The sequence below is a fragment of the Pipra filicauda genome, unplaced genomic scaffold (genome assembly GCF_003945595.2).
Source record: "Pipra filicauda isolate LSUMZ 115617 unplaced genomic scaffold, ASM394559v2 scaffold26_size5592650_pilon, whole genome shotgun sequence".
NCBI lineage: Eukaryota > Metazoa > Chordata > Aves > Passeriformes > Pipridae > Pipra > Pipra filicauda.
This window is the reverse complement of record NW_024104387.1, coordinates 4,414,704-4,438,107: the sequence shown is the minus strand read 5'-3', so window position 1 is coordinate 4,438,107 and position 23,404 is coordinate 4,414,704. Positions and strand designations below refer to the sequence as shown.

Below are 23,404 nucleotides of genomic sequence, written 5' to 3'. Positions count from 1 at the left end.
TTTACCATCGTAGAAAGTCTAACTTACAAAGAGGAATTTTTCCTTGTTGATATGTATGATTTTCTTTGGAGAGTGATGGTCCTTTGGGCTCTCTGCTTTTTCACTCATCTGTTAAAAAAGCCCCATTTTGGGACATCCCAATTCTTCCAGCCAAGAAAATCTGGATTCTGCTCCTGGCTTGCTCAGAAATGGTTGCTCAAGAGCAAAATTCCTGTCAGGAATTGGATGCACAACATCCAATGTGCTCCTGGGGTCAGAAAAATAGGTCTTAGGCTCGCAGAGAAATCCTCCGCATGGCAGTACATTACGTCAGTACAGAAATGGATCATCCAATTTTGCATTCCAATAGGAAATGCAGCAGCCAGGTGATATGTCCAGCGATATGCAAGTTTAATAAACTTCCTGCTCGATTTGTGGACAGAATAAATAGTTCCATGATGTCTGCCTGACAAAGCCAAACTGTACACCTCTCTGTAGTGCAACTAGAAGTGCTACAGTTAAAGGACTGTCAACATTTCCCATCTGGATGGATGATTTAGCTGCTTTGCTTCACATCAGGGCTAGCTTGGCGTTTGGCTTACCCAGTGCTGCTACAAGACTCTGCTTTTATTGAATATAACTTTCATCCACTGGCTATGTCATTCTTGGGCTTGAAAAAGGAGTTTTAAGCAGTATTAGACTAGAAGGATAATGAATATTTAAACACATAATTTTGAAAATCCTTGGAGAATAGGAAGAAACTTAGAGGCGGACACACACGGAGTCTGGAGATGGCAAACGTTCTCCCCTCCTTGTTTTTAGTTTTAAAAAAAAAGATCCATGAGATTGAACTATTACTCATTAGTGCCTGCCCCCCAGCTTTCTGTTCCACGCCGGATGCACAGTGTTTGTATAGAAAGCAAACTTATTGCACTGTGTAATAAGATTTGAATGCAAACATTTAATTAACATTATCTGTTCAGAAGCATTGTTTAAACACAAGTTAACCTTTCTGTGCCAAGGCTGAATGAAACTGTGAAACTTAAGGTTGGGTTTTTTGTTCCACTGACCAGCGCCATGGATTGATGTGCTGTTGATACAACCACTTTCTCAGGTTTCACGTATGGAAGTCTATGATGGAGTAGTAACTTCATTAATTTGGCCCATAGTGATTCAGTTGAATACTAATATTTTGACCTTATTCCCTAGGTAATATTCTTTCCTGCTGCACAGACTTGGAAAGCGTGGCCATCCCTGTGGTGTGAGCCACGTTTATGACAAACTTTCGGAAAAATAATATTTCACACATTGGTTCTTAACACTTTCTGTATTACCAGAAAGAGGTACAGGTCCTCATTGTTCTGTAGTTGTTGAGTGTTCCTTTCTTTCCCTTTTTTTAGTATCCTGACATTCACAGTTCTGCCTGCCCTGTAACCCAGGAAGGAGAAGGATGTGGGTCCTGTGCACAGCTGACCTCACCTGGGCTTGACACAGCTGTGAACCTCTGGCCCCAGCTCAGAGGATAAGGATGCATATCTACAAAGGTATTTAAGCAACAAGCTCCTTTAATGCCTTTGTGCATCTAAAACCCTACAGTGGATCCACCAGGCTTTCTTAAGCAAGTATGTGGAGAAGCTGGACATTGGTTACGTGTTGACTGACCCTCATAGTCAACTCAGTAATCACTGAGGTGGAATCTGCCTGCCTATCTCAAGGAGGAGGTGGAAACTGGGCTAGGAATTATGTTTTGTGAAAATACAATACAAATTCCTAACCCAGTTTTCAGTCGGGAGAGCGTGTTATTGTTGAACAATTGATACCACTTCATGGAAGCTTATTTTCTGTGCCTTAAGGGAAATTCAATTAAATGAACTTCTATTTTAAAACGCTGCTCTTTCCTGTCACCGATGAAGCAATAACAGTTGCAGAACATGGGGTTTTCTGGGAGTGTTGGTTGTTTGTTCTCATTTATATTAATTTTGCAGCCTCCAAATGAATCTTATCTATAATACTCCCTGAGACAGCCCACTAGAGACCTAACTGATTTCACTAGTGACTTCAGGCTGGTGCGTGCTTGCTGCCCACAAGGCAACAAGAAAGGCATGTCCCATAGCTGCAGGAGGTAATGCTTAGAGATACTGTGGCCCCAGTAAATAGGGCTGTACATGACAGTAGCTGAGGTTTGTGGCATACTTCTACCCATAGGCTGTTGCTGACACCCAGACGAGCTTGTTTCTCTACATAGTGAACTGCTTCTGTCATTATCCAGCCCAGAAACCAAAATGTTCACAAGTGGTACGAGTCTATTGTCTAGCCTTTGCCTTTCCATGCTCGTTACAGCTCAGCAAATGCAGAGATTTGAATCTAGCATGACAAGAAGTGTCAGAGTTGGGAGTTAATTCTCTGTGAAATAATTTTGGTGATGGGATGCTGCCAGAAAGCTTGACTCTACATTTCTTGGACACCCCAGATTCCCACAAACTGCAAGGAGAGATCTGTATGGGCAAGGAATGCAGCTTGAGCTTGCAAAGTTTCCAGCTAGAGATATCTTAGCACCTGAGTGGGATGCACTTAAGAGCCTGCTGTGTCAAAAAGGTGACCCTTCTAGGACTGGAACCATTTATAGAATGCTGATTTTTAGTGCAGAGCACATTTTTATAACTGACTTCTATAAATTTTAAATACCAGGTCAATTAAGCTTGATAGTGCTGACAGAGTCTTAATTAAATTAGTGTGAACAATATCAGTCTTGCATAACTCTGTTTCAATCAAAAGCATCAGAAATTATGATTTTTCTTCATTGTCCCTTGTATGGGATGATGGTCTGAGAGCTTTTTCCCATTTCCAGTACTGGTGGCTCATTAATTTGTCCATAATTTTGAGCTTTCTACTCCACTCCCATCTCTCTTCGGTTCTCTGTTTTGCTTCCTTACCACTAACACTTTGGCTCATTCCCTACCATCCTGTATAGTGGCTACAGAGAGTTCAAGTGGCCCTTCTGTCCCTCCATTTAATAGTGGAGGGTGCAAACGTGCAGTCTCTCAACAAGGATGGATCTTGCAAAATACCAACTACCAAGAGCTTGTACTTGGTGCCCAGCACTTTTTTTTCTTTTCTTTTCTTTTTTTTTTTTGGAGGCAGACTGAGTCCCTGGACAAAACTGTCATTTAAGCACAGTGGAAATTCAGTCTGCAGGTAGATTGTTGAGCCAGGGTTGCTCCGGGATGTTGGCAGTCCAGGTGACTTCAGTGAAAGGGGTGCTGATTAATTGCTTGGGTACATAAGAGTTAAAGGTAATGTAATGTCTGGTCTTGCTGTCAGAGTCTCCTACCTGTCTGCCTGTGCAAGGGGGACAGCTCACCTGCCAGCCTTTGAGTCATGGGCAAGGGCAGCCACACGTGCAGATGAGCACAAGCCAGAACAAAGCCCTGTCCTCGCTCCACAGGTGAGGGGCAAAGATCCTGGCAGGCCCCCTGGTAGGAGCTCACTGCTTTCTCTAGTTTCAGTACCTGTGCTTGTGGCACACAGAAGCAGCTGTTAGGTGAGGTGAACACAGGAAATGCTTATGTGATTCCTGGAACTTCAGCTTACCTGGCTCCTTCCTGGGGGACCACAACACTGGATGCCCGTTGTCCCCTCCTGTCACCAGATAGCTGGGGAGCAGACAGCAGAAGTCTGGCTTTGCCTGGCCTTATGCCACCCATGGGTCAGCTAAGGAAAAGGAAATCCCCAACTGCTCCCACGGACAGCTCAAATCTGAAAATGGTGCGAGGGGAACTTAACCTGGACATGATAGCTGACATCTGACCTGAAATCTCCTCTTCAGCTCAAGAAATAGTTTACTGTCTCTGTCTAAATGTTTTTGTCTGTCTCTGCTTGAAAGCTTTAAATAATTTCACAAAACTACTCACACATCGCACACTGCAAAACAGATAAACAGGGAGAGGAGCTGCGTGTGTTTAACAGGCTGGAATACAACCAAAAAAGGACTTAAAGTCCGCGATCAACTTGGTAGCACACAGGGGCCACCAGGGGCGATCACAAGGGTTGACTTGAGTTCTGCTCCCTCTGCTGCTTTCTTATCCCAGTTATGTCCTTGATCTCTGAGTTAATCATTCTCTGATAACTTAGGCTTGATCAAACCTTCAGCTCTTGTGAACAAATGTTGTTGCCATCTTCAGGGAACATGTGGATCAAGTTCTCAGCATCTTGAAAGTGCTGCCATGTCCTGAAATCCTATTTCTTAGACTGCACTTCATCTTATCTGTTCTGCATTTAGTGCCCTCTTGCTTTGTGTTCATACTCAGCCCACACGATGTAGAACACAAATACAGAGGTTTTGTGTGAGACTACTAGAAGATTGTAATCTTCTGGTTTTATCTCTCCTTCCAGACATATCCTGAAATGACTCGTTCGTTCTTCTCTTTTTATTTCACAATGTAAGCATTTCACAGAGGAGGTGACATCTTTCAGTGCTTTAGCATTTCATCTCCCTACGTCTTCACATTTTTTTCCACTTTCTCATCTGCATGTTACCAAATTAATTATACTGCACAATGACTTTAAAAAGACAAACAAAGGCTAACAAGGATATTTCTTGGCAGTTGGTCGTTGTTTTGCCTTGGGCCCATATCTTTGCTTGCTGCTTTCCACTGGGTGCTGAAGCCGTGCTTGTGTTTAAAGATAACTGCTCTGAGCATGATTATATCTTATTTTCTGCATATGCTTTCAGGAGGGTTTAATGGTGGATAATCTGCCCACTATAACCACATTTCCAGACAATAGCAGGCTGCAGAACACAGTGCGATAACGTGTTGGCAAATCTTGTTTATGTTCGTTCCTTGTCATTATATTTAGATTCCAATGGTTTAAGTGCACACAGGGAAAAAAAAAATAAAAGAGGAAAAAAAGAGCTGAAATCAATGGCTGCAGATATACTCGGTTTTTGTAGTCCACAACCAAAGATGACATGGTTTCTAGGTGAGGTGCAAGATATTTTTCCATCTGAATCTGTCTGTAAAATCAGCATAAGCTAAAATAAGATCTTTCTATCTACTCATGCAGATTGACTAATCATGTTGATGTGACTGGACCAACTTTCAATAATGACATTGGAGAATAACTGCAGAAGCTATCATCTTCTCCAGGGGACTCCAGGTAAATTTCTGAAGCTCAGTGTGTCTCTCAAGTGTGAGCAAACAGAGGCTGTTGAGAGCAGATGAAACTTCCCATTCTTAGTGTCTTCTTCTGACACATTTTGCACAAGCAATACCACAATGCTAATTACTTTTGTAGCAGAGTAATTTCTCTTCATTGACTTTTCTTCTGTAAGCATAGTTAGTAATTGAAATAGTCAAATTCCATTTGAGATTGTGCATAAGTGACTTTGCTTCAGTTTCCTGTCTTGTTAAAGATATAGCCAGTGTTTAAAGAGTTAGGAAGTTGTGTTTCTTGAAAGACCCGTTCCTTTAAATTCCTGCAAACATATTTAATTTCTGAGTGCCACGTGTCAGTAAAGTCCTGAAAACATGCTGAAGGCGCATTATTTCCACACGGGTCAGAACCATCTTTTGCAAGACTAAAAAAAGATCTGATCTTGTCTCAAATTGTACTCCTGGTTCCTAGAAATACTTTGCTAGGAGATAAGGAAAATGATGTAACCATGGATGTCCACTGGGTATTCTGGATTGAATGAAATCCTCCTTGTGTACCATGGGAATGGTCACAGAATAAAAATTCCAGATGGGCTAATCATAACACATTTACTGAGGTTTCAAACTGGGACATCTGGGAGAAAAACCATAGAGCAAAATGCTAAAAAGAAAACGTACATTCATCCTAACTGGGGATGGCTCTTACCTCGGAGTGGCCAGAGCTCCTTACTGAAGGGAAATGCCGTCTTCATTTGACCAGCATTAATTAATGACAGGATTTCCCAGCCAGTCCACACTTGGACTTGAAGGTGAGCTCATGAAGCTACCTCTTGGGCATGAGGAGGGGTCTCTTGGGGAGCCTTGTCCCTGGAGAAGTGCATTGTGGAAATCTCTGGTGCCTGGGTGAGGCTTCATAGTGATATTCACTATTTGTCTTCATTAATGTTTAAATTTGTTGTATGGAGAATAGAGCTGACCTTGAACTTGCTCTCTGTGCCATCTACAGGTATTGGGATGAGAGAGGCTTCTCCTGCTGCTGAAACCATCTTTATGCTTTGCATTTAATGTAAACAGTGTGTTTAGAAATGTATTGTCTGTGGCAGATCTGACACCACAACCAAATTCTTTAAAATAAAATGTTTAGGGGGAATCGTGTGTCAACTGCCTAGCACTGAAATGTATGGAATGGAATTAAGCAAATCTTTTCTTAATTAAAAAATGAAAATGGATTCTGAACTTTATCTAAGGGTCACTTTGGGATGATTTTTAGACAGAAAAAATCTTGGCTTTCTGGCAGAACAGCTGTGAGGGAGTGTTCTATTCATTAGAACACAATTTGTCCAAGAAAATATGTTCCAAGTCCTAATCAATTTAGATGAAAACTTGCTGGACAGGGTTCAAGCAGGCCAGTTATGGAGTCTTATAAAGCCAAACCCACATGTCTCAGTGGGCAAGAGGCAAGATAATCTTAGCTTACAATGGAATGTTTAAATTTATACAGCAAAGACACTGACATAGGCACAAGGGTTGGTTCTTTTGTGTTTGGTTTTTGTTTTTTTTAACCAGAAACGTGTGAAGAATCAGAATTTTTAGAGAGAGGGAATATCCCTTTAAGATATAATCACTCAGGATGAATGGACTGTGGCCAGATTCATCCTTGCTCTAGCGTCTATAGAAAGATTTCTGGAAAAGACCAGCTTCTGAAGCACTAGAAACATAGGTGTGCCTCCAAATGAAGGTCCTTGGCATCACACGCTCTTGCAGAGTTTTATAATTCCCAGCTGTATGAGGGGTTTTTTTTTGACAAACTGCTTCAGCAGTGGAAATTCAGCAGTTTGGAGAAGCTGTTGCACGGTTAGCCCTTGGGAAGGTGACAGCATGCACAGCATTGTTCAGTGGTTAAATGCACATTCTTTATCGTGGCACATCCCTACCGAGCACAGAAAACCACAGGCTAACACACCCCCAGCCTTCCTGGTGTTAATGGTAGCTATTTTAGGGTCTGCTTCTCTGTCATTCAGTTAGTTTCTTCATTACTGCAGCTAGTGTTTCATGATAAAAAAGGGTGCTTAAATAACTTTGAAACAATGCATTTGCTGAAAATTCCCATAGGGGTGAGATAGAACCTGAGCAATCTTTAACCTGGGGAATATTTCATTTTTTAATTTGAAGTGGTTTTCTACCTTGCAGAGTCTTAGCTACGGTTAATGTCCACCACAAACATGAATCAAGTGTGTCTTTCACAGTAACTGTCCATGCTTCATAGAAAACCATAGCGAGAAGCTGATCTCTGAAGTGGCAGCTTATATTCGCCTCTTTGCTGATGAATCCTCTGCTTTCCTGCATCTGTTGCTGGGAAGTGACAAATACACCATTTCTCTTCTCTCGTGACTCTCTTCTGGCACTTGAAGGCCTTCACTAGTTTCAGGGGGGGGAAAATAAGTTCATTCTAGCTGTAACTGGCTCTACACCATAGGGCAGTCCCTCAGTCCCAAACTTGTTACTCACTAGCCTTCTCCTATCCAGGGACTGAGACCTGAGTCAGGAGCTGTCTTTTCTCATCATGACTCTGTAATTTCAAGGGGTAGCGAAACACCCCTTCTGTCAGTCCTCCTCCTTCTCCTCCTTTGTCCAACAGCACCATCCACAACACCACCCATGCACGTGCATCCACCCTCTTGACTCGATCTGAAAGAGAAGGAGCATACAGTATGATTAAGCAATTTGTGGTTAAAGTCGCAAACTCTGGAGACCTCTTGACTACTGTAAATGCCAGCAGTTCGTTGTCCCACAGCCTCTTCCTTCCTTCACACCCCGCTCTGCCAAGTCAGCCACCTGAGACCCTGCTTACTGCTCTTGTTTTCCCTGGCTTTCTTCACTTGTTTACTTAGAAATCTCTTTCCCTCCCCTTCCCTCCATTTGAATTTCTTGCAGGAGGGTCTTATAAGGACACCTACTTTTATCAGAATTTCCTGTGAATTAATAGGCAGCTTTTTTTGAGGCTTATGTGTTTTGAAATATAAATGTAATCATTTCTTAATTGCCACTTTCCCAAACTGCTTTAAAACAAACCCTTTTCTTACAGAAAGTGGTTTTAAAGGGCCAGTTTAAAAGACAGACTCTGTACTGTGGAGGAGGAGGGGTACTTTGGATGCAGCAGGACAGCCTGTCACCCAAGGGAAAACAGCCGACATGCTGCTGAAGCTGGCTGCATATTTTCGTTTCAAAAAGCACTCCAGACTAAAACCACCTGTGAGTTAGTCTAGCCTCTCCAGCTGATTTAGTAGGGCCTGGTGCAGAGTGTCCTGTCAAAAGGCACACTTATTTTCATAAGGCAAATGAATCAGTTTTTATGTGGCACAGTGACAGCTCATTGGGATGAACTCATTAAAACCTTGTAAAACAAACTGTAAGTGAGAGGTACAATATTTCATTATTGAAACCTGCAGAATTGACAGGCGTCCTATGGAAAAGTGAGTCATATTGTCTGTGGTACATTCTGTTCATTCTGTTATGATAAACATGGGTGTTTGTTTGCTGAGTCCATTAGCATCCAGCTATAAACTTGATTAGGAGGACATGTTCCTCAGCCCACTGCTGAGTTTATGTGTTCACTGCTGTTTGGTTGCTGTGTTGTATAACAGTACCAGTCATGTCAGACTGCCATGCCAAAAGGAAATAACAGCACTTTCCTCATTTCTTTCAAATCCATCCTGAATTTCTATTAAAGACATCAAAGCAATTACTCTAATACTTTCCATGCTTTCCGAGCGACTCATCTTTTAAAGAAACTACTGGAAAATAAGGCACAACCAAGGTTCCTTAGTTTCAGGGTTTGAAACTTTTAAGAATCTCATGGAAAAAAAGTCAAAATAAGAACCACAAACCCATCTTCTCATGAAGCTCTCCTCCATATTTTATATATTAGTATTGATTTCTGTGCTACCAATTGGAGTTGGTTTTACAATGCCAGAAGATAAAACAGGTCATTAGTCTATTAGCGACTGCAGAAGGTAAATTAGCTGACCAAATGTGGTTATTGCTCCTGTTGTTGGAAGACAACAGCCAAGAGAATGACTTTTAAATAGGATGATGGTTGGCTGCATCTAGAACCAGCAGTAAAATAAGAGCTTGTCTGCTGGAAACAAGGGGACTTCTGGGAAGGAAGTTTCTATGCAGGATAAGTAGCACTTTGAAAAATCTAACTTTTGTCCCGTTATAAGAATGGGCAAGGTCTCCAAATTTTTAAATGTTTGCTGCATTTCTAACAACTGTAGATGGGGCAGGAGGGATTGGTGCTGACTTCAGCAGGAAGAGAGCTGGACATTAGCCATGGGTTAGAAACTTGTTGGGTTATAGCTTGAAGCATTCTATGTTTCCATAGAATGACTTGCTCACTACAATTACTTGTCTGATGCAGTGCTCCAAGGAAGTGAGGTTACTATCCTACAACTCCTGAAAGGAAGGGCTGAGGACAGGGAGCATCCCCTGTCTAGCTCTGACATGTAGGCATTCCCAGCTTCTGGGGTGCACAATGGTACCCTTAAGACTGTTTGTTTTGCTGACCTTTTTTCTTCCACATTCTGTTCATACGTCGAGGGCGCAGCAACACGCTGTTTCAGACTCTCTATAGTGCAAGAGGAACCCGTGCAAAAAAACTTTGCAGTAACAAGCACCATAAGACTGCAGGCAAAATAACTGCTTCACTCCTCAAACTGAACCTACCATGGGGTACTCATGTAGGAAAAAAGGAATCTTTTGCCTTTTTCCTCTGGCAAATATCTGGTAGTAGCTTTTGGGATGCTTTCTGCCCTGATAATAACTTCTTTTTTTAATTTTCTCTTCAAGTTATCCAATTGCTAAAGTCCATTCCTTCTTTTCAGTTCCATTTTACAGGTGTTTCTAGTAGTCCAGGAGAACTGTGTATTGTTCCTCCTCAGAGCCTCCTCGTACCATCTTTTGTTGAGGCAGAGAAATGCTTCAGAGCCATGTCAGTGCTTTTCAGCATGCAGCCACATGGACAAGCCAGCTCCAGGAGCTACAGGTTCCCAGAAAGCCACCTCCCATCCCACAGCGAAGCAGAAGCTGAAGACTCTCCTCACCCACTGCAGCCTCTCACCTTACCTCGTGAGTCATGTGTCGCAGGAGGGCATCTCTTAACTGTAAGGGGGATGTTTAATAAACCTGAGATTTCTTAATATTTAGATGTTCACAGTTGTTCACAAAAAGTAAAATACACAGTCCAGCATGATCAGCTACATGCTGGGAAAAAATACACAGCACTGTACTCGAGCAGAGCCAGGATCTCTGTGGGTTCTCTGGCAGGAATGAATGGTTGGCATCGTATTTTTCTAGGTAAAATACAAGAAGTTTATCTAGTAATAGAGCCTGTTGAACCTAGAGCAGCCTGAATTCTTGTAACACCCCCTGCATGCACATGCCTGTGTTGCAGGTGGAAACACTACATTAAGAAACGAAGAGTGACTTAGAAGCATGGAATAGCTTAGCTTGGAAAAGACCTCTAAGATCATCGACTTGATCTGACTTGATTTCTGCTATTTATCCCTTACTATTCCCTGTCCCTATTAACTGTCTTGTTATTGTGGAAATTGTCACCCTGTGACCACATGGCTGAAGTGATTTTTTCTTTTTCATTTTTTTTTAACCTACTCTCCCTGGAGAAAGGTATACTGTGCATGTGTAGGAGCTTAGACTAAAGCAGGGAATGTTGGAAGCTGCAGGTCCCGGTCTTTGCTGTGCTGGCTCCTGATGAGGCATGGATGTGTAAAGCTGTTTGGTATGTGCTGTTGCAAGAAATACATGTGCAAACATGATGAGATATCTGCGGGTACAGGAGCATCTCCTTGGGAACTCCAGTGTTTGGTTTGCTGACAATATTGCTCCAGTGAAGCAGCTTTTAGTTTCTTTCTACCTCAGTTTGTTTATCTGTAAAATGGAAATAGAGAACTTCCTAGAGAACCCAGAGCTACATTGTTAATTACTCATAGCTTTTGCATACCCTTGAGGAGAGTATAAGCTATAAATCTCTGAAGCTACATACCAACATTTCTGTGGTTTAAGCATCAGGGGAGCCCCTTTTCCAAAGACACTGCTGTGTTCTCCTGGCTATGTGTTCCATGGCAAGCCTGTGTTTGGCCCTTGGCATGTAGAGTCTCGGCACCTCGACCCCACAAGCCCTTTCTGTGTGCACAGCCAAGTGTTTCTGCAGAGCCTGTCCTGCTGGGGGCTGTAGGGTGGAGCTGGGAAGGTGCTTGTTGTGTGTGCTGTGCTTCAGAGGTGCTGAAAGCAGCATCTTGTAGACCTGAACAGTCTGCCAGGGCACAGTAGTGCAGTGGCCCTCTCCCAGCACCAGCACAGCCCTTACCCGAACCAGGGCCAAACACTGCACACAGGGCCAAGCACTGCTGGGACTGTGGGCATGCACAGAGCCTCCCAAACAGGCTGGAAGGTCAATCAGGTCATCCCGTGCCTCTTGGTAACAGCCCCCAGTGCTTTACCATCGGCTCCTTGGAGACTGTGACATTTGAACTTACCCTGGCTGCCCCAGCACAGGGAGGTCAAACAAATTAAATTTCTCTTCAAATTAGCAGTATGTGGCTTTGATCACTGTCCATTTGAGACTGTGTGTGTTTTAGCTGGAAAAATGCATGCCACGTTCCAGCCACCTCCTCCAGCCAGGGGAGCCGTGATGCCCCTGGCAAACGCGTGCGCTCGCTGAACGTTACTGAGCTGGAGAGTTATCACTGAAGCGTGTCCTCCTCTGTCCAGAAGGATCCCAGTTCACTGGGCCTCTCTCTTACAGATGTTAATTCCTTCCTACTATCTTTACAAGTTCTAACAGAATAGTAAGCTGCAGTAAAGAGAGGGGATATGTTCAATTTAAGCAGCAAGATTACTATGTTCTGAATAAAGCTGTATTTATTAATGATTACCTCTGTGCCATGACTTTAAATTCAAACAGCTGGACAGCCTCTGCTCTTTATTAATTTCCTTGGATCTTTGGCACGAAGCCCTCAATTCCTGTGATGTAATGGTATAAAAAGTTGGCTCCTGCCCAAGCTTCCACCCACAAGTTCTAAATTTGGAGCATGGCAAATTTCTGCAGATTCCAGAGACAGGCTATGCTCAAGACGTGCCGATGCCTTCAGTCCCATCCTATTGCACCAAACAACAAGATTGTGTGCTTTTTATAACTGGGATCATAAATATGACTCAGATGCACATGTTGTCTATGTAAGCACTTGGGGTTGGCTATCACTTTATGGCACTGGGAAGAAGCCAAGCCAAATAAAAATTGTTTTGAGTAAATATTACATTTCTAGAGCATGAATAACTTTTCTCTGCAGCCAACGTGTCACTAATGGGAATAAGGAAGAAGACGGGGTGGGGGGAAAACAGTAACTAAATCATCCCACTAAACACAGACTGTCTGCAGCAAGACCTGTTGTTTCGACTCGACTGGGGTGTAATATCCCAGATAATTCCTAGCAGGTCTCAGCAAGGACATGAATGATGGAAATAAAAATAGCTATATAGCTCAGTGCCATCCTGCTGCACTGCTCTCTTTTGGGTGGGATCTCCATCAGTGGTATGTAAAACAGGCAACCAAAGAACCGAGTGTCCTTCTCTCCCCCACTCCCAAATGTGCAGAGGCTCAAGCATGTGGATTGCTCCATGGAGATCGGTGTTGCTACTCACATGCTCAGCACTAAGCATGTGCACATGTCTGTCCAGGATCTGGGCCAAAAGGAAGGATGAGTTTTTCATCCTGTACCTTTGGGACCCCGGGGGTGTTTGCATTGCAGAACACAGGGAAATAGAAAATGAGCCCACATGCAGCTTTGTGCTGCTGTACCAGAAGAAAGCAGCTGACTGGCAGCTCTACGAGGCAGGGATATGCCATCCCACCACAGGCAGGACCACTGCATGCCTGCTGGCTCTACTCCAGCTCTTGCAGCAAGCTGATAAATCTCAGCATCCCCTCACCGCCCAAAACCCCAATTACTCCTGCCCTTGAGTAGGAGCAGCTTCACCTACCTGAAATGCAAAGGAAATAAAAAAAAAATGCTCTTTCTGCAGGGCATTTTCAGGAAACATCCCCTGATAAAAGGAATCTTCAAGTGTCTCAAAAATAATAACCAGATAGAAATAATACGTGAGAGTCTAGCTTTGAAAATCATTAGAGCCTTTCCCATTTTCCTAATGGGCACATAATCCTGAGTAGTGCATTCCTTCCCATTGCACCTGTGAGCTTTTACATATCAGATAACTGCTTTCCTGAACTTTGTTGTCTTTTCCTTTTTTATAGGCTTCTTTCAGATAGCAGGCAGAAAGCCTGGCTTTAAAAGAGTTCAGACAGGAAGCAGCAATGTTCCAGGAGGATTTCTGAGTCCATCAGAAGAGCAACTGGCTTCTCAAAGTGTGGATTTCAGAGATCCCTAAAATATTTGGCTACACTGTCGGAACAGGTGAGTGGGGAGGCGTCAAGAGCACTTGACATTCTCATGTCCCAGCCGTCCCTATCAGAAGGGTTTGAAGAGCTGTTCTGTGCAGTGGGCTGGACTGGGGCTTGCAGATAAAATGTTTTAAGGGCTGTGAGTCCTGCAATAACCACAGCAGTCTTGACGTCAGCAGACCTGTACCTCCAGGAATTAGTTCTGAGAAATCAGTGCTGGTTTGCCCAGCTAAGGCCGTTTTGACTGTGTTTGAAGGATCTGGGTGATAAGTCCTTTTTCCATGCCTTGCAAGCTGCCAGTGGTCATTTTCTGCCAGAAGAGCAGCCCAAGCAGTGTACAAGGGACTGGCTTTCTCCCCTTTGTAATGCATTTTATGATTTGGAGAAACATTTGTAATGCAAGAAAGTGTTTTCACATATTAGAGCTTCTAAGTTGTTAGAACAGTTGGAAAATCCTAATTGCCTTTAGAAGTCAAGAAAAAAAAAACAGCAAAGAAAATATTTTTGGACTGAGAATTAACAAAACTGAGAGCTAAAGATTAGTTTCCAAGATCAAAAATATGTTCAGGGAGTCCCGTTGTACTTGTGAGTTTAACACAAATACTTGAGCCTTTAAAAAGTGATTTGCACCTACCCCCAAACTTGTTGCTCTGAGTTGCAGAGCTTAAGCTCTGAAAACTCTCCAGAGATGTAATGTCGAGGTTGGTCATGTTTAGATTTACCCCAGGATGTTTCCAGAACTCCGCATGCACAAAGGAGGGGAAAACCTACCTGGGATTGATTTAGAAGCCTGAATGAGAGGTGACAAAAGGGGGCTTGGCAGGAGTGCTGGCTTAATTTTCCTGAAACTATGTGGGGTTTCGCTCCAGTTAATTAGACAGTTGAAGGTTGTTCCAATCTGCAGTTCTTTCCCAAGGCTCAGAGGAGGTTTTCTGACTGCCAGGGATGAGGCGTATAGGTGGAGGTGACCCTGCAAGGGCCTGGCAGGGGCTGGTGCCGGGGGTTCTGGCTGTACAGGATTTGCCCTGGTACACATGGCCCTTCCCAAGGCCTCTTACAGCAATCTGATTTGCACCTTGTGGACACAGTTTCAGGATATCACTTAAAGAGCCCTCTTTTCAAGGACAGCTTCCTATTTTGCAGATGTCTCTGTGCTTTTTTAATGGGTAAACATCGCTCGTGTTTCATCAATGGACAGCTGAGGCATAAGGAGGTTAAGGGACCTGACGAAGGTGATAGCAAGTCAAATTGTTTGGAATTTTCTAGCTCTGACATATCATCTTTCTAAAGCAGGAAACCCTCTCAGGAGTAGTAGGTTTTCATTAAAACAACAGTTCGAACCTGTCGATCTCGATATATCAGGAGAAAGAGGAATGTAGAAAATGTGAGAGGTAGCTTAGCCTCTCTTAAACTAAACCACCAGGTTCACGTTCCTATGGAGAAACAAATACCCTGCAGGCATCATGGTGTCTTTGATTTATTTTTGGAAGTCGAAAACTCCTCCTTTTGGTGTCTGAGCTAAGAAAAAACCGAGGATTTTGTGGGCCAACAAAAGTTTTCTGGAGGAAAAAAACCCCTCCAGTTCCACTTCTCAAGGGCTTATGGCATGAGCAGTTGAGCTAAGGTTATCCAATTTATCCTCCCCTACATTTCAAAATTGGATTAAAGTTCGTAAGTCATTGAGGGAAACTGTTACCCAACAGAGTAACTGTATGAGTCTCAAATTAGTGTGTCAGGCCTTTGCAGCGGCGGGTGCAGACCCTGGTTTCAGTCACCTGAATAAATCAGTGTGCCCAGAGCACAGGAGGGAGCGAGGTGCAGGTCGGTGAAGCCCCCCGAGCTGTGATGACTGGGTATGCTGACAGCCTTGTCCGTCATCGGCCTGGTCCTCCCTCTCTTTCCTTTTCTTTGGTGAGATAAGTCATCCCAGCCCTAGGAAGAGGTTTTGGCTCGGTGCTAGGTGTGGGTTTTTCCTCCTGCCGCAGCAGTGTGCTGCTGCACGTACACAAAGTGACGCGGCTCCAAGCGTGCGCCCGGCTCAGCTGTGCAACACCCGCGCGGTGCCGCATCCCCGCGAACCCGCCCCCCAGAGCAGGATCCGCAGATGTGATTCATTAGGAGCCTGCCGAGCAGGGCTGTGCTCCCCGGGCTCTCCCGGGCCGTGCGGCGGTGTCCGGCTGCCATCTGGTGTCCGGCGCCCGGGGGGGGCCCGCGCATCTCCCGCCACCGCGGGACAGCCCGAGCTCAGTGGCATCCCCTGGGCTACGGCCAAGCCGTGAGCAAATCCTGCCCAGACTCCCCAGGGCCCCCCGCCACGGTATCTCCCGCATTCCTGCGGCAGATCTGGTATTTCTTATTGTTCTCCCGGTCTCTGGGGGAGCAGCTGCCGCTGCCTCGCTGGCCTGCCGGGGTAGGAGCTGGCGGGGCCCTGGGCTGCGGGTTCCACGACTCGCCAGGGGCTTTGGAAAAATCGTGTCAGTCTTCTCGCCCTGCTTCGGCATGTAGGGACTTGGGGCTCATCAGGAGGGGCAAGATAAAAATTAGAAAAGAATGGAAAACTGGAAGAGCAGCGAGCGGTCGTGCAGCATCGCTCTCCCAGGGGTGGTGTGGGCTCAGCACACGCTTCCCTGGGTCTGGCACACACTTCCCTGGGCTGGGCACAGGCTGCCCTGAGCTCAGCACTCACCCGAGAGCTTTCTGCTGAAGTAGTTGAGCCAGCCTGCAGCAACACAGCACCTCAAATTTGCTGGGTGGGAAATGCCCCTAACTGGGATGCTGGCGGGCACAGGGACACCAGTAGCAGGGACTGGTCAGAATGGGGTGAGGGGAGAGGCAGACACAGAGATGTTCTCAAAGCTGGATGGGACCAGTTTGTGCTCTGCACCGACAGCAGAACTGCTGGAGAACAGCCTGGCCCAGCAAGGGTGTTGGGCACCCGGTGTTGTTTTCTTGTTCCCTCTTCCTCTGGTGAGCTGCTCTGCCAGGCTGGTTCTTGTACCATGCCTGCGCCGTTCCTTGAAATACGATTTCAAGGAATATATGCTCTGGATTTTCTCCTGCTGTCGGGGAGGATTTTCTGGCTGGAGGTGATCTGAGCAGCTGTAGGTTTGGCTCTTGCCATCTGAAATGGTGACAGTGAAGGGAACATGCTGGAGCACAGGCAGGCAAGTTTCTTTTGTGAGCAGGGCCACGTGCAGCTATACAGTGAGAAAGACTTGGGGTGATGGGTGTTTTGGGCCAACCATCTTCCCAGGAAGCTTCATGGGCCAGCAGCGACCCCCTTGGGCATCGTACAACCCTCACAGGCAGGCAGTAGCCATGTTAAAGCAAAGCAGAAAACACAGAAGATGCCACCTCCATCCCCACAGGGAGCAGCCACACCACTCAGCTTTTGGTGGGGCCTGTATGTGAGCAGGCCATACCCTGCCTCCATCATTTCCCACCTTCTGCCTGGGAAAAAGCAGTCCAGGGCCAACACAATCTTTCTGTCAGGGAGGGAAAGCCTGGCTGCAAAACAGAGCATGCTTCTCCCTCATAGGCAGATGTGGTAGTTGACTGTGTGTCTGGGAGAGATTAAAATGGCCCAATGCATCACTGGCAAAGGAGATGGTTCAGGAAACACAACCTTGGGCAGCAACAAATGCAAAATTTCAGTCCCAGTTATGCTGTGAGAGGGACTTCGTAAAGGTGGCTAAGCAGAGTCTGACCGTAAGTAGATTTTTTAAGTTGTTTTTTAAAGTTGGTTTTTTTTTTTCTTGTTTAGTCAGGACTGAGGAACCAGCACCCCAGAGGACCTGCAGCTCCCCAGCACTCACACCTTGAGTCAAGGCTGAGCTACACAAGCCGCTTCAGAATGGAAAGAGAAATCCCCGTGCTCTGGTAGGCACTGAAACAACTAATCAATGTCAACACCAAGGAAGTCCAGGCTGCTTTTGAAACTGTCTCATGTCTATGCTTGAGTTTTTAATCCCATCTGAGATGCTAATGTGTTCAAATTAGACTTGCTGGCCAAGGTAGGTGAAAGGACACGGGCGCCTTGTGCAACTGTGGGCGAGATCTGCCAACGCAGACCTGTGCAAATCACCTCAAACATCCCCACAAACACCCTGGTAGGTTCCCCGGGGTGAAATCTGTGTTGCCTGAGCAAATCGCTGTTGTGTGCTCAGAAAACAGGCGACAACAGGAATAACAGCGAGTGTTTGCATGAAGACATTTTTAGGCCCAGATCCTGTCAAAACTGTTTGTGTGCCGTAGCCATGGCAAGTAGCTCTACTAATTAGCAACGATATTAATAACAGAGAATAAAGCTGGTGCTAGATCAAGCTCCTTTGGTAGGTGATGTGAGCAATAAGCACATTGAGTAGGATAGAAAGGGTTATTTTTTTTGTGGTTTTCTCATTTATTAATGAATTTAAAAGAACAGTTGATGGGGAGAAGTGAGTGCAGTTGTTATGGAGGTTGTGATTTCTTTTTTTCTTTCTGTCAACGTTCTGCCCAGTCTGCCATGGGCTTTCCTCTGACCCGCTGCTCATATCCTTTTACATTTCCTCTGTCAAGTAGGCTAAAATATGAGAAGAAAAAAAAGCAGAAGGGCTTCCAGGGCTGTGTATACAGGTGTTAAAAACCGCCTCATTAAATCTCCCTCTCAAGGCTTTTCAGGATGTTTTTAATCTACTGTTTTGCATCATACTGGTCCAATTTTAATTTCTTTTGGAGGTGAGAAGCAGTCACCTTTTTCCAAATCTATTTTCGTCTTATGTGTTAAAACAACCACTGGCATTTCCTTTTTCTGAAGGATGAGTATTTTTGACGTACCCAGAAAGCCAGTTCATAAAACAGTGCTTTTCTGCACTTTTGCTTCCTGGCATTTCCAAGTAATTGAAGTTCACAGTGAGACTCAATGTGTGGAAGTCACATCAGCCTCTGAATTCAAGTAGTGTCACAAATTTCTGTTTGCATTTTATTTTGGACCTCATGGCCACATTAGCACTAGCAGGAGTCCTCAAGATATGATGTTTGTATAGCTGCTCACCCTGCCAGGTGGGGAGCTCCAAAGTGTTTCAAACCATGGGCTGATATCCCCTCCTCCTAACACCCACCCTGTTTGTGGTTTGAAGGGATGAGTCTGAGTCCTGCTCTCAAAAGGGGAGTACGTGATGCTGAGCACATCCTCCTCTCAGCCCCAGTCTTGCAGCCTCGGGGCATGTGTAAGAAGCACCTGGAAAAACACTGTTTGCAGCTAAGGAAACTTCCTTACCCATTTTTTCTTGCTCTGCTTTACTGCCATTAAGAAAGCTCTATGGCAGCCCAAGCTTTGCCTGCAGGTGTGAGATTGCTGGATGCTGTATCCAACTGTACACGTTGTCCTTCTGTGCTGCAGTGGGGGTTTTCAGGGAAAACATGCATGACTTAGCTCCAAGGCTTTGAGCCTAAATTTATCCTAAGCCAGTGGTAACATTCATAAGATCTTTTTTTTCCTAGGCTGATGGGATGTCTCTGGGATCAGGCATGCTGAGCTAAGAGAGGAGCTGAACTGGCGCATGAACCCAGGGACAACAGGGAGGTGTGTGATGGTGGTGCAACAGGAGACCTGGCTCACAGTGCTTTTCCCTGCACTCCCTGCTGCGGGGGAAAGGAGAGGAAGAGTGTGTGTCCCGGGACATCTCCACAGGTAGGGAACACCGCAGTAACGAGGGTTGGGGACGCTGAGCTGGGCCACCACGAGGTGGCAGCCGGAGCCAAGCGATGAGGAGCTCCGGCCCGACGTGTTCCTGCCCCAGACCCCTTGGTGTTCCTGCCCTGGGAACTCCGGGGACAGCCAGGCGGGGGGCGTCGGGGGCGCGAAAAGATTTATTTTAAAAAGCAAACAAAAGAGAGCCACAATTATCAAAAAACCAGCATGGTGCCGACAGAGTTGGAAAGTCCCGAAAATCTTGTTAAGTGTTGAAGGAATTTGTCATTCTCTGAGAGGGGACAAGTGTGCGGCAGAGTAGAGTGTAGTACTGCCTCCTTTCTGTGCCCTTTCCTTTGGGAACAAATAATGACCTCTCTCCCCGAATGACTTTATGGATATCCCCTTTCCTGGCCCTGCACTGGTTTGCTCAAAAATTTTTTACTTAACTGCTTCACATATTTGAGATAAAAATCAGAGCAGTTATTTTCAGTTCACTTTTACTGAGATAGATGATGCAGCTCGTGTTCTAGGAGGCCTGTGTGACTAAGCCATAGGATCACAGAATGGCTTGGGTTGGAAGGGACCTTAAAGATTATCTCATTCCAACCCCCACCCCCCCAATGAACAGCTACAAACAGTTACTGCTTTGTGGGGTTGGGTCCCCCCATCAGCCCCAGGATACGGATTCTATCCTTAGACACTCTTTCTTTTCCCCACATGGGCTTTGCTTTTGTGGATGTTCATGCAGGACACTGAAACAGAAGTAACATAAGTTGCTGGAAACTGGCCTGTTAGTTTGGGAATGTGTGATTCACTATGCACAGCTCATAGATCAACTCCATAAAATGATCACAGGGCAAAAAAAACCATCCCATCCTGTTTTTAGAGGGAAAAGCATGGTACTGTGGTATTAGTTTGCAGGACTGTTCCACCAGCAGCAGGTAAATTAAACCTGAATCTGGTGAACAAGGGAAAGCCGGCTGAGCATTCCCAAGGGTTTAGGAACAGCAGCCACAGCTTTCCACTGGCCTCTGCATGGCTAAGCCCAGGGTGTAGGTAAGGCTTCCTGGGGCAGAACAGAGCTACCCCTAGTCCTACAGTTCACTGAGGATATCCTCACCATTAGCAGGCTCGTTGGTTTGTTGGAATAGCAGAGCTGGAACCCTTGGCCTCACCGGAAATGATACCACAACGGGATGCAGCTTCCCATGCTCACTGTTCCATGAGCTGTGGTGACTGACTCACAGCTCTGTGCTCCCTTTGAACGCTGTTCAGTGTCACTTTAAGGGGCTTAGTCTAAAGCGGTATTTTTGCTCAGAATGCAAATGGTTTAATTTTTAAACCAACCTCTCCCCTACCTTTAATGTGCAGTGCTTCACACAAAGCTTTCTTAATTTGTCAGAGCAAGCAGGGCCGACAAAGCTAAAAGGAAACTTGTCTCATTTCCTCTTCTAGCAGTGAGTAAGAGCTGACTCCAGACAGACATATGGGGCTGACATGTCCCCCCTGACGGGCTGTTGTGTGTGTCTGTGCCCAGGTGCCTCTCGCAGCAGCCGTGTTCCCGTCAGCTCCTGCTGAGCCCTGCTCTGCCCTTGTCCCAGGTTCCCATTCCAAGGTTCCTGTGCTGCTCTAGGCACAACAGCTGCATCAATTCATTTCCCTCCTGGCATCCTTGTCTTTCAGAGACAGCTAAACTGCACCCTCCAAATACTGTTCCTGAGCAAGGCTGGCTGCCAGAGCTGAGCACCATGATGCTGTACCAAGGTGTACTGAATACAAACATGTAAGAGAAGCAATGCTGTTAAATTATATTTGTGTTATCTGTGTGACCACTGCCTCTATTACAGCTTTAATCTACATCCCATTGATCCAACCATTAAACCTTTTCCATCAAAGTAATACTTCCACACAACAGTTACTGGATTTTGAACACCAGTAACCCAAAAAAAACCCAGGCGAAAAGACACTAATTAATTCCAAAATGTAAATGACTTTATATTACTTTATTAAACAGCCAATTCTAAAGAACAGTAAAAAATATCAAAACATGCATCATTTGGTGTTCTTAAAAAACAGTTGTCCAAAATAAAGACCGTTAGAAAAATTAAACAAGTTTAGCCCCAATACACCTTTTGCTCTCCACATAAAAGATATTGGTAGTTATAAATACTGTTCCAGCTCCTTTAGCAAAGTTTAACCACGTGCACATTAGTATTTCTATTACAGTTGGATGTTTTTTTTCTTCACAATGCTTCTGTAAACGTGATCAATGTTTTTAAAAAAATGCCTTGTTATCAAGCTTAAGGAACTATTGTTTTCCTGTACAGTAAGTACAAATACAAAGATCCTGGATTTTCGTGCCATTCTAATTAGCACTCTATTTACTGAATCATTAAAGATTTCAATTAGTATAAAAATATAACCGGAGAATAAATGTCTGAGAAGATTCAGTATTTGAGTGAGTCTTAGTTAATAGGCAAATAAAATGGTATTGACTTCCAAATCTGGGCACCACTTCTGTACAACTTCTGCTTTTCCAAGATCCAAGTATCACAGTGCTGCACGCAAAGGCACTGCTTATCCACCTGAAAAATTCACTTCTTATTTACGAAAAATAATTTAACATGTAGCTGAACTAACAAGCAGGTGCTAAGGGATGGATGTCTGGGGTACAGGCAAAGCTGACTCAAAGCCACACCAGTGGGCACCTGCTCCTTGAGGGGGGAGTTCTCAAAATCTCTGTACAAGTTAGCAGGGATCCTGTTTTACTGAGCAATAGACAGACTTCTTGTCTGCTGTGGGAGATCTACAGAGCAAAGTCACAGAGTTGCTGCTTTTCCCTAAAGAAACAAAAATAATTGGCTCTGTCCCTGGAAAGAATTGTGAGGCAGAGCAGCGGGCTCTTTGGGAAGCTCTAGTACTAGAAACACTGAAGTTAATTTACTGACAGGAATGATTTTTTTTTCTAAAGCTGTTATTTTTACACATTTATCATTTTTATTAAAAAAAAAAAAGTGAAATTTATTTTTCCTTTTACTTTTTTTTTTAATCTGTCCTCCAATTAAGATAAAAGTGCTACATCTAAAAATGGTGGTATGTTCTAATCAGATTTCTTGCACAAACACAACCTTGATGCAGATGATATCTGGACTGTGCTACCACCTTCCATTCATTTGCTTCAGAAACCTGTGAGACAAAACTGCATCTTTTAAACTATTAAGAGAACTCTCAAGGCTTTATTTAGCACTTCTCAAGTGTGAGACAGTACAAAAACAGTCTTCAACGACTATTTTTTTTCCAAATGTCTTCCAGCAGCATTTTCTACATGCCTATTTCTAGTTCTTTTGTTTGTATTCTTGCAAACAGAGGAAAACAGGACACCAAATCCAACCAGGCAGCATGTACTGCCAGCCCACCCTCACTAAAGGATGTGTCTGAGCACTAAGCACCATGCAAAGAGCAGCAGATGGACAGAGTAGAAGGAGGCTCAGTGGAAGGAAAGGTAATGCTCTGTCTCAGAGTTGGACACAATCTCCAGGACTGACTTATCCTGGGTTTAAATTATACTAACTCAACCAATGGAACAATTGCTTCCCTCACTTTTTGGAAGGAAAGTGATGCTGCTTGATTGGTTAGCTGCTGTCAGATTGTTACAGGCTAGTACATAAACAACTCTGTCACAAGCTACATTTCAACAAAAATCTTCAGTTGAGAAGTCTTTTATAAAAGAAGAGAATTTCTGGAAACATGAGCGAGAACAAACTGCAAGTAGTGTCAGACACCACATATTGCAATTGCTCAGCTCTCAGCAGACACACTGACGTGATAAACAGTATTTCATCTGTACAAAGGCCCAACCTGCTGAGCAAACTAAGAACTTTGCAAGCGAGAGGCTGCTCTGTGCAAAGCAGGACGAGGGGAGGTGGGCTGCCATTCACAGACAACTCGTCAGCCACCGCCGTCACTCAGAAGTGGCTTTTTTCCCTTTCCAGCTCTTTTGTCTTTCCTCCAGTTCAGCTTCAGTGAAGGCAGCTGGGCCCCAGTTTGTGATTAAGTGAGGATTCTTGGAGCCTGGAAGACAGAGTGCAATACCTGAGAGGGCCATTTCTGACAGGGATGTTG

At 44.7% G+C, this 23,404-nt stretch overlaps 1 protein-coding gene and 1 long non-coding RNA gene across 3 annotated transcripts in view; one reads left to right on the top strand and one right to left on the bottom strand.

Moving 5' to 3' along the window:
• The first annotated feature begins 1,446 nt into the window (after nt 1-1,446).
• Nucleotides 1,447-13,530, top strand: LOC120323484. Its single transcript, XR_005563967.1, has 3 exons — nt 1,447-1,523; nt 10,016-10,259; nt 13,462-13,530. It is a non-coding gene; the product is annotated as an uncharacterized LOC120323484 (long non-coding RNA).
• A 7,734-nt stretch (nt 13,531-21,264) lies between these two features.
• Nucleotides 21,265-23,404, bottom strand: part of SWAP70 (switching B cell complex subunit SWAP70) — a 39,161-nt gene continuing 37,021 nt past the window's right edge. For both annotated transcript variants that reach the window (XM_027737626.2, XM_039382469.1), the window contains exon 12: nt 21,265-23,353. In XM_027737626.2, coding sequence (XP_027593427.1) covers nt 23,244-23,353 — 110 coding nt within the window. In that variant the 3' untranslated portion in view covers nt 21,265-23,243. The remainder of the gene's footprint in view (nt 23,354-23,404) is intronic.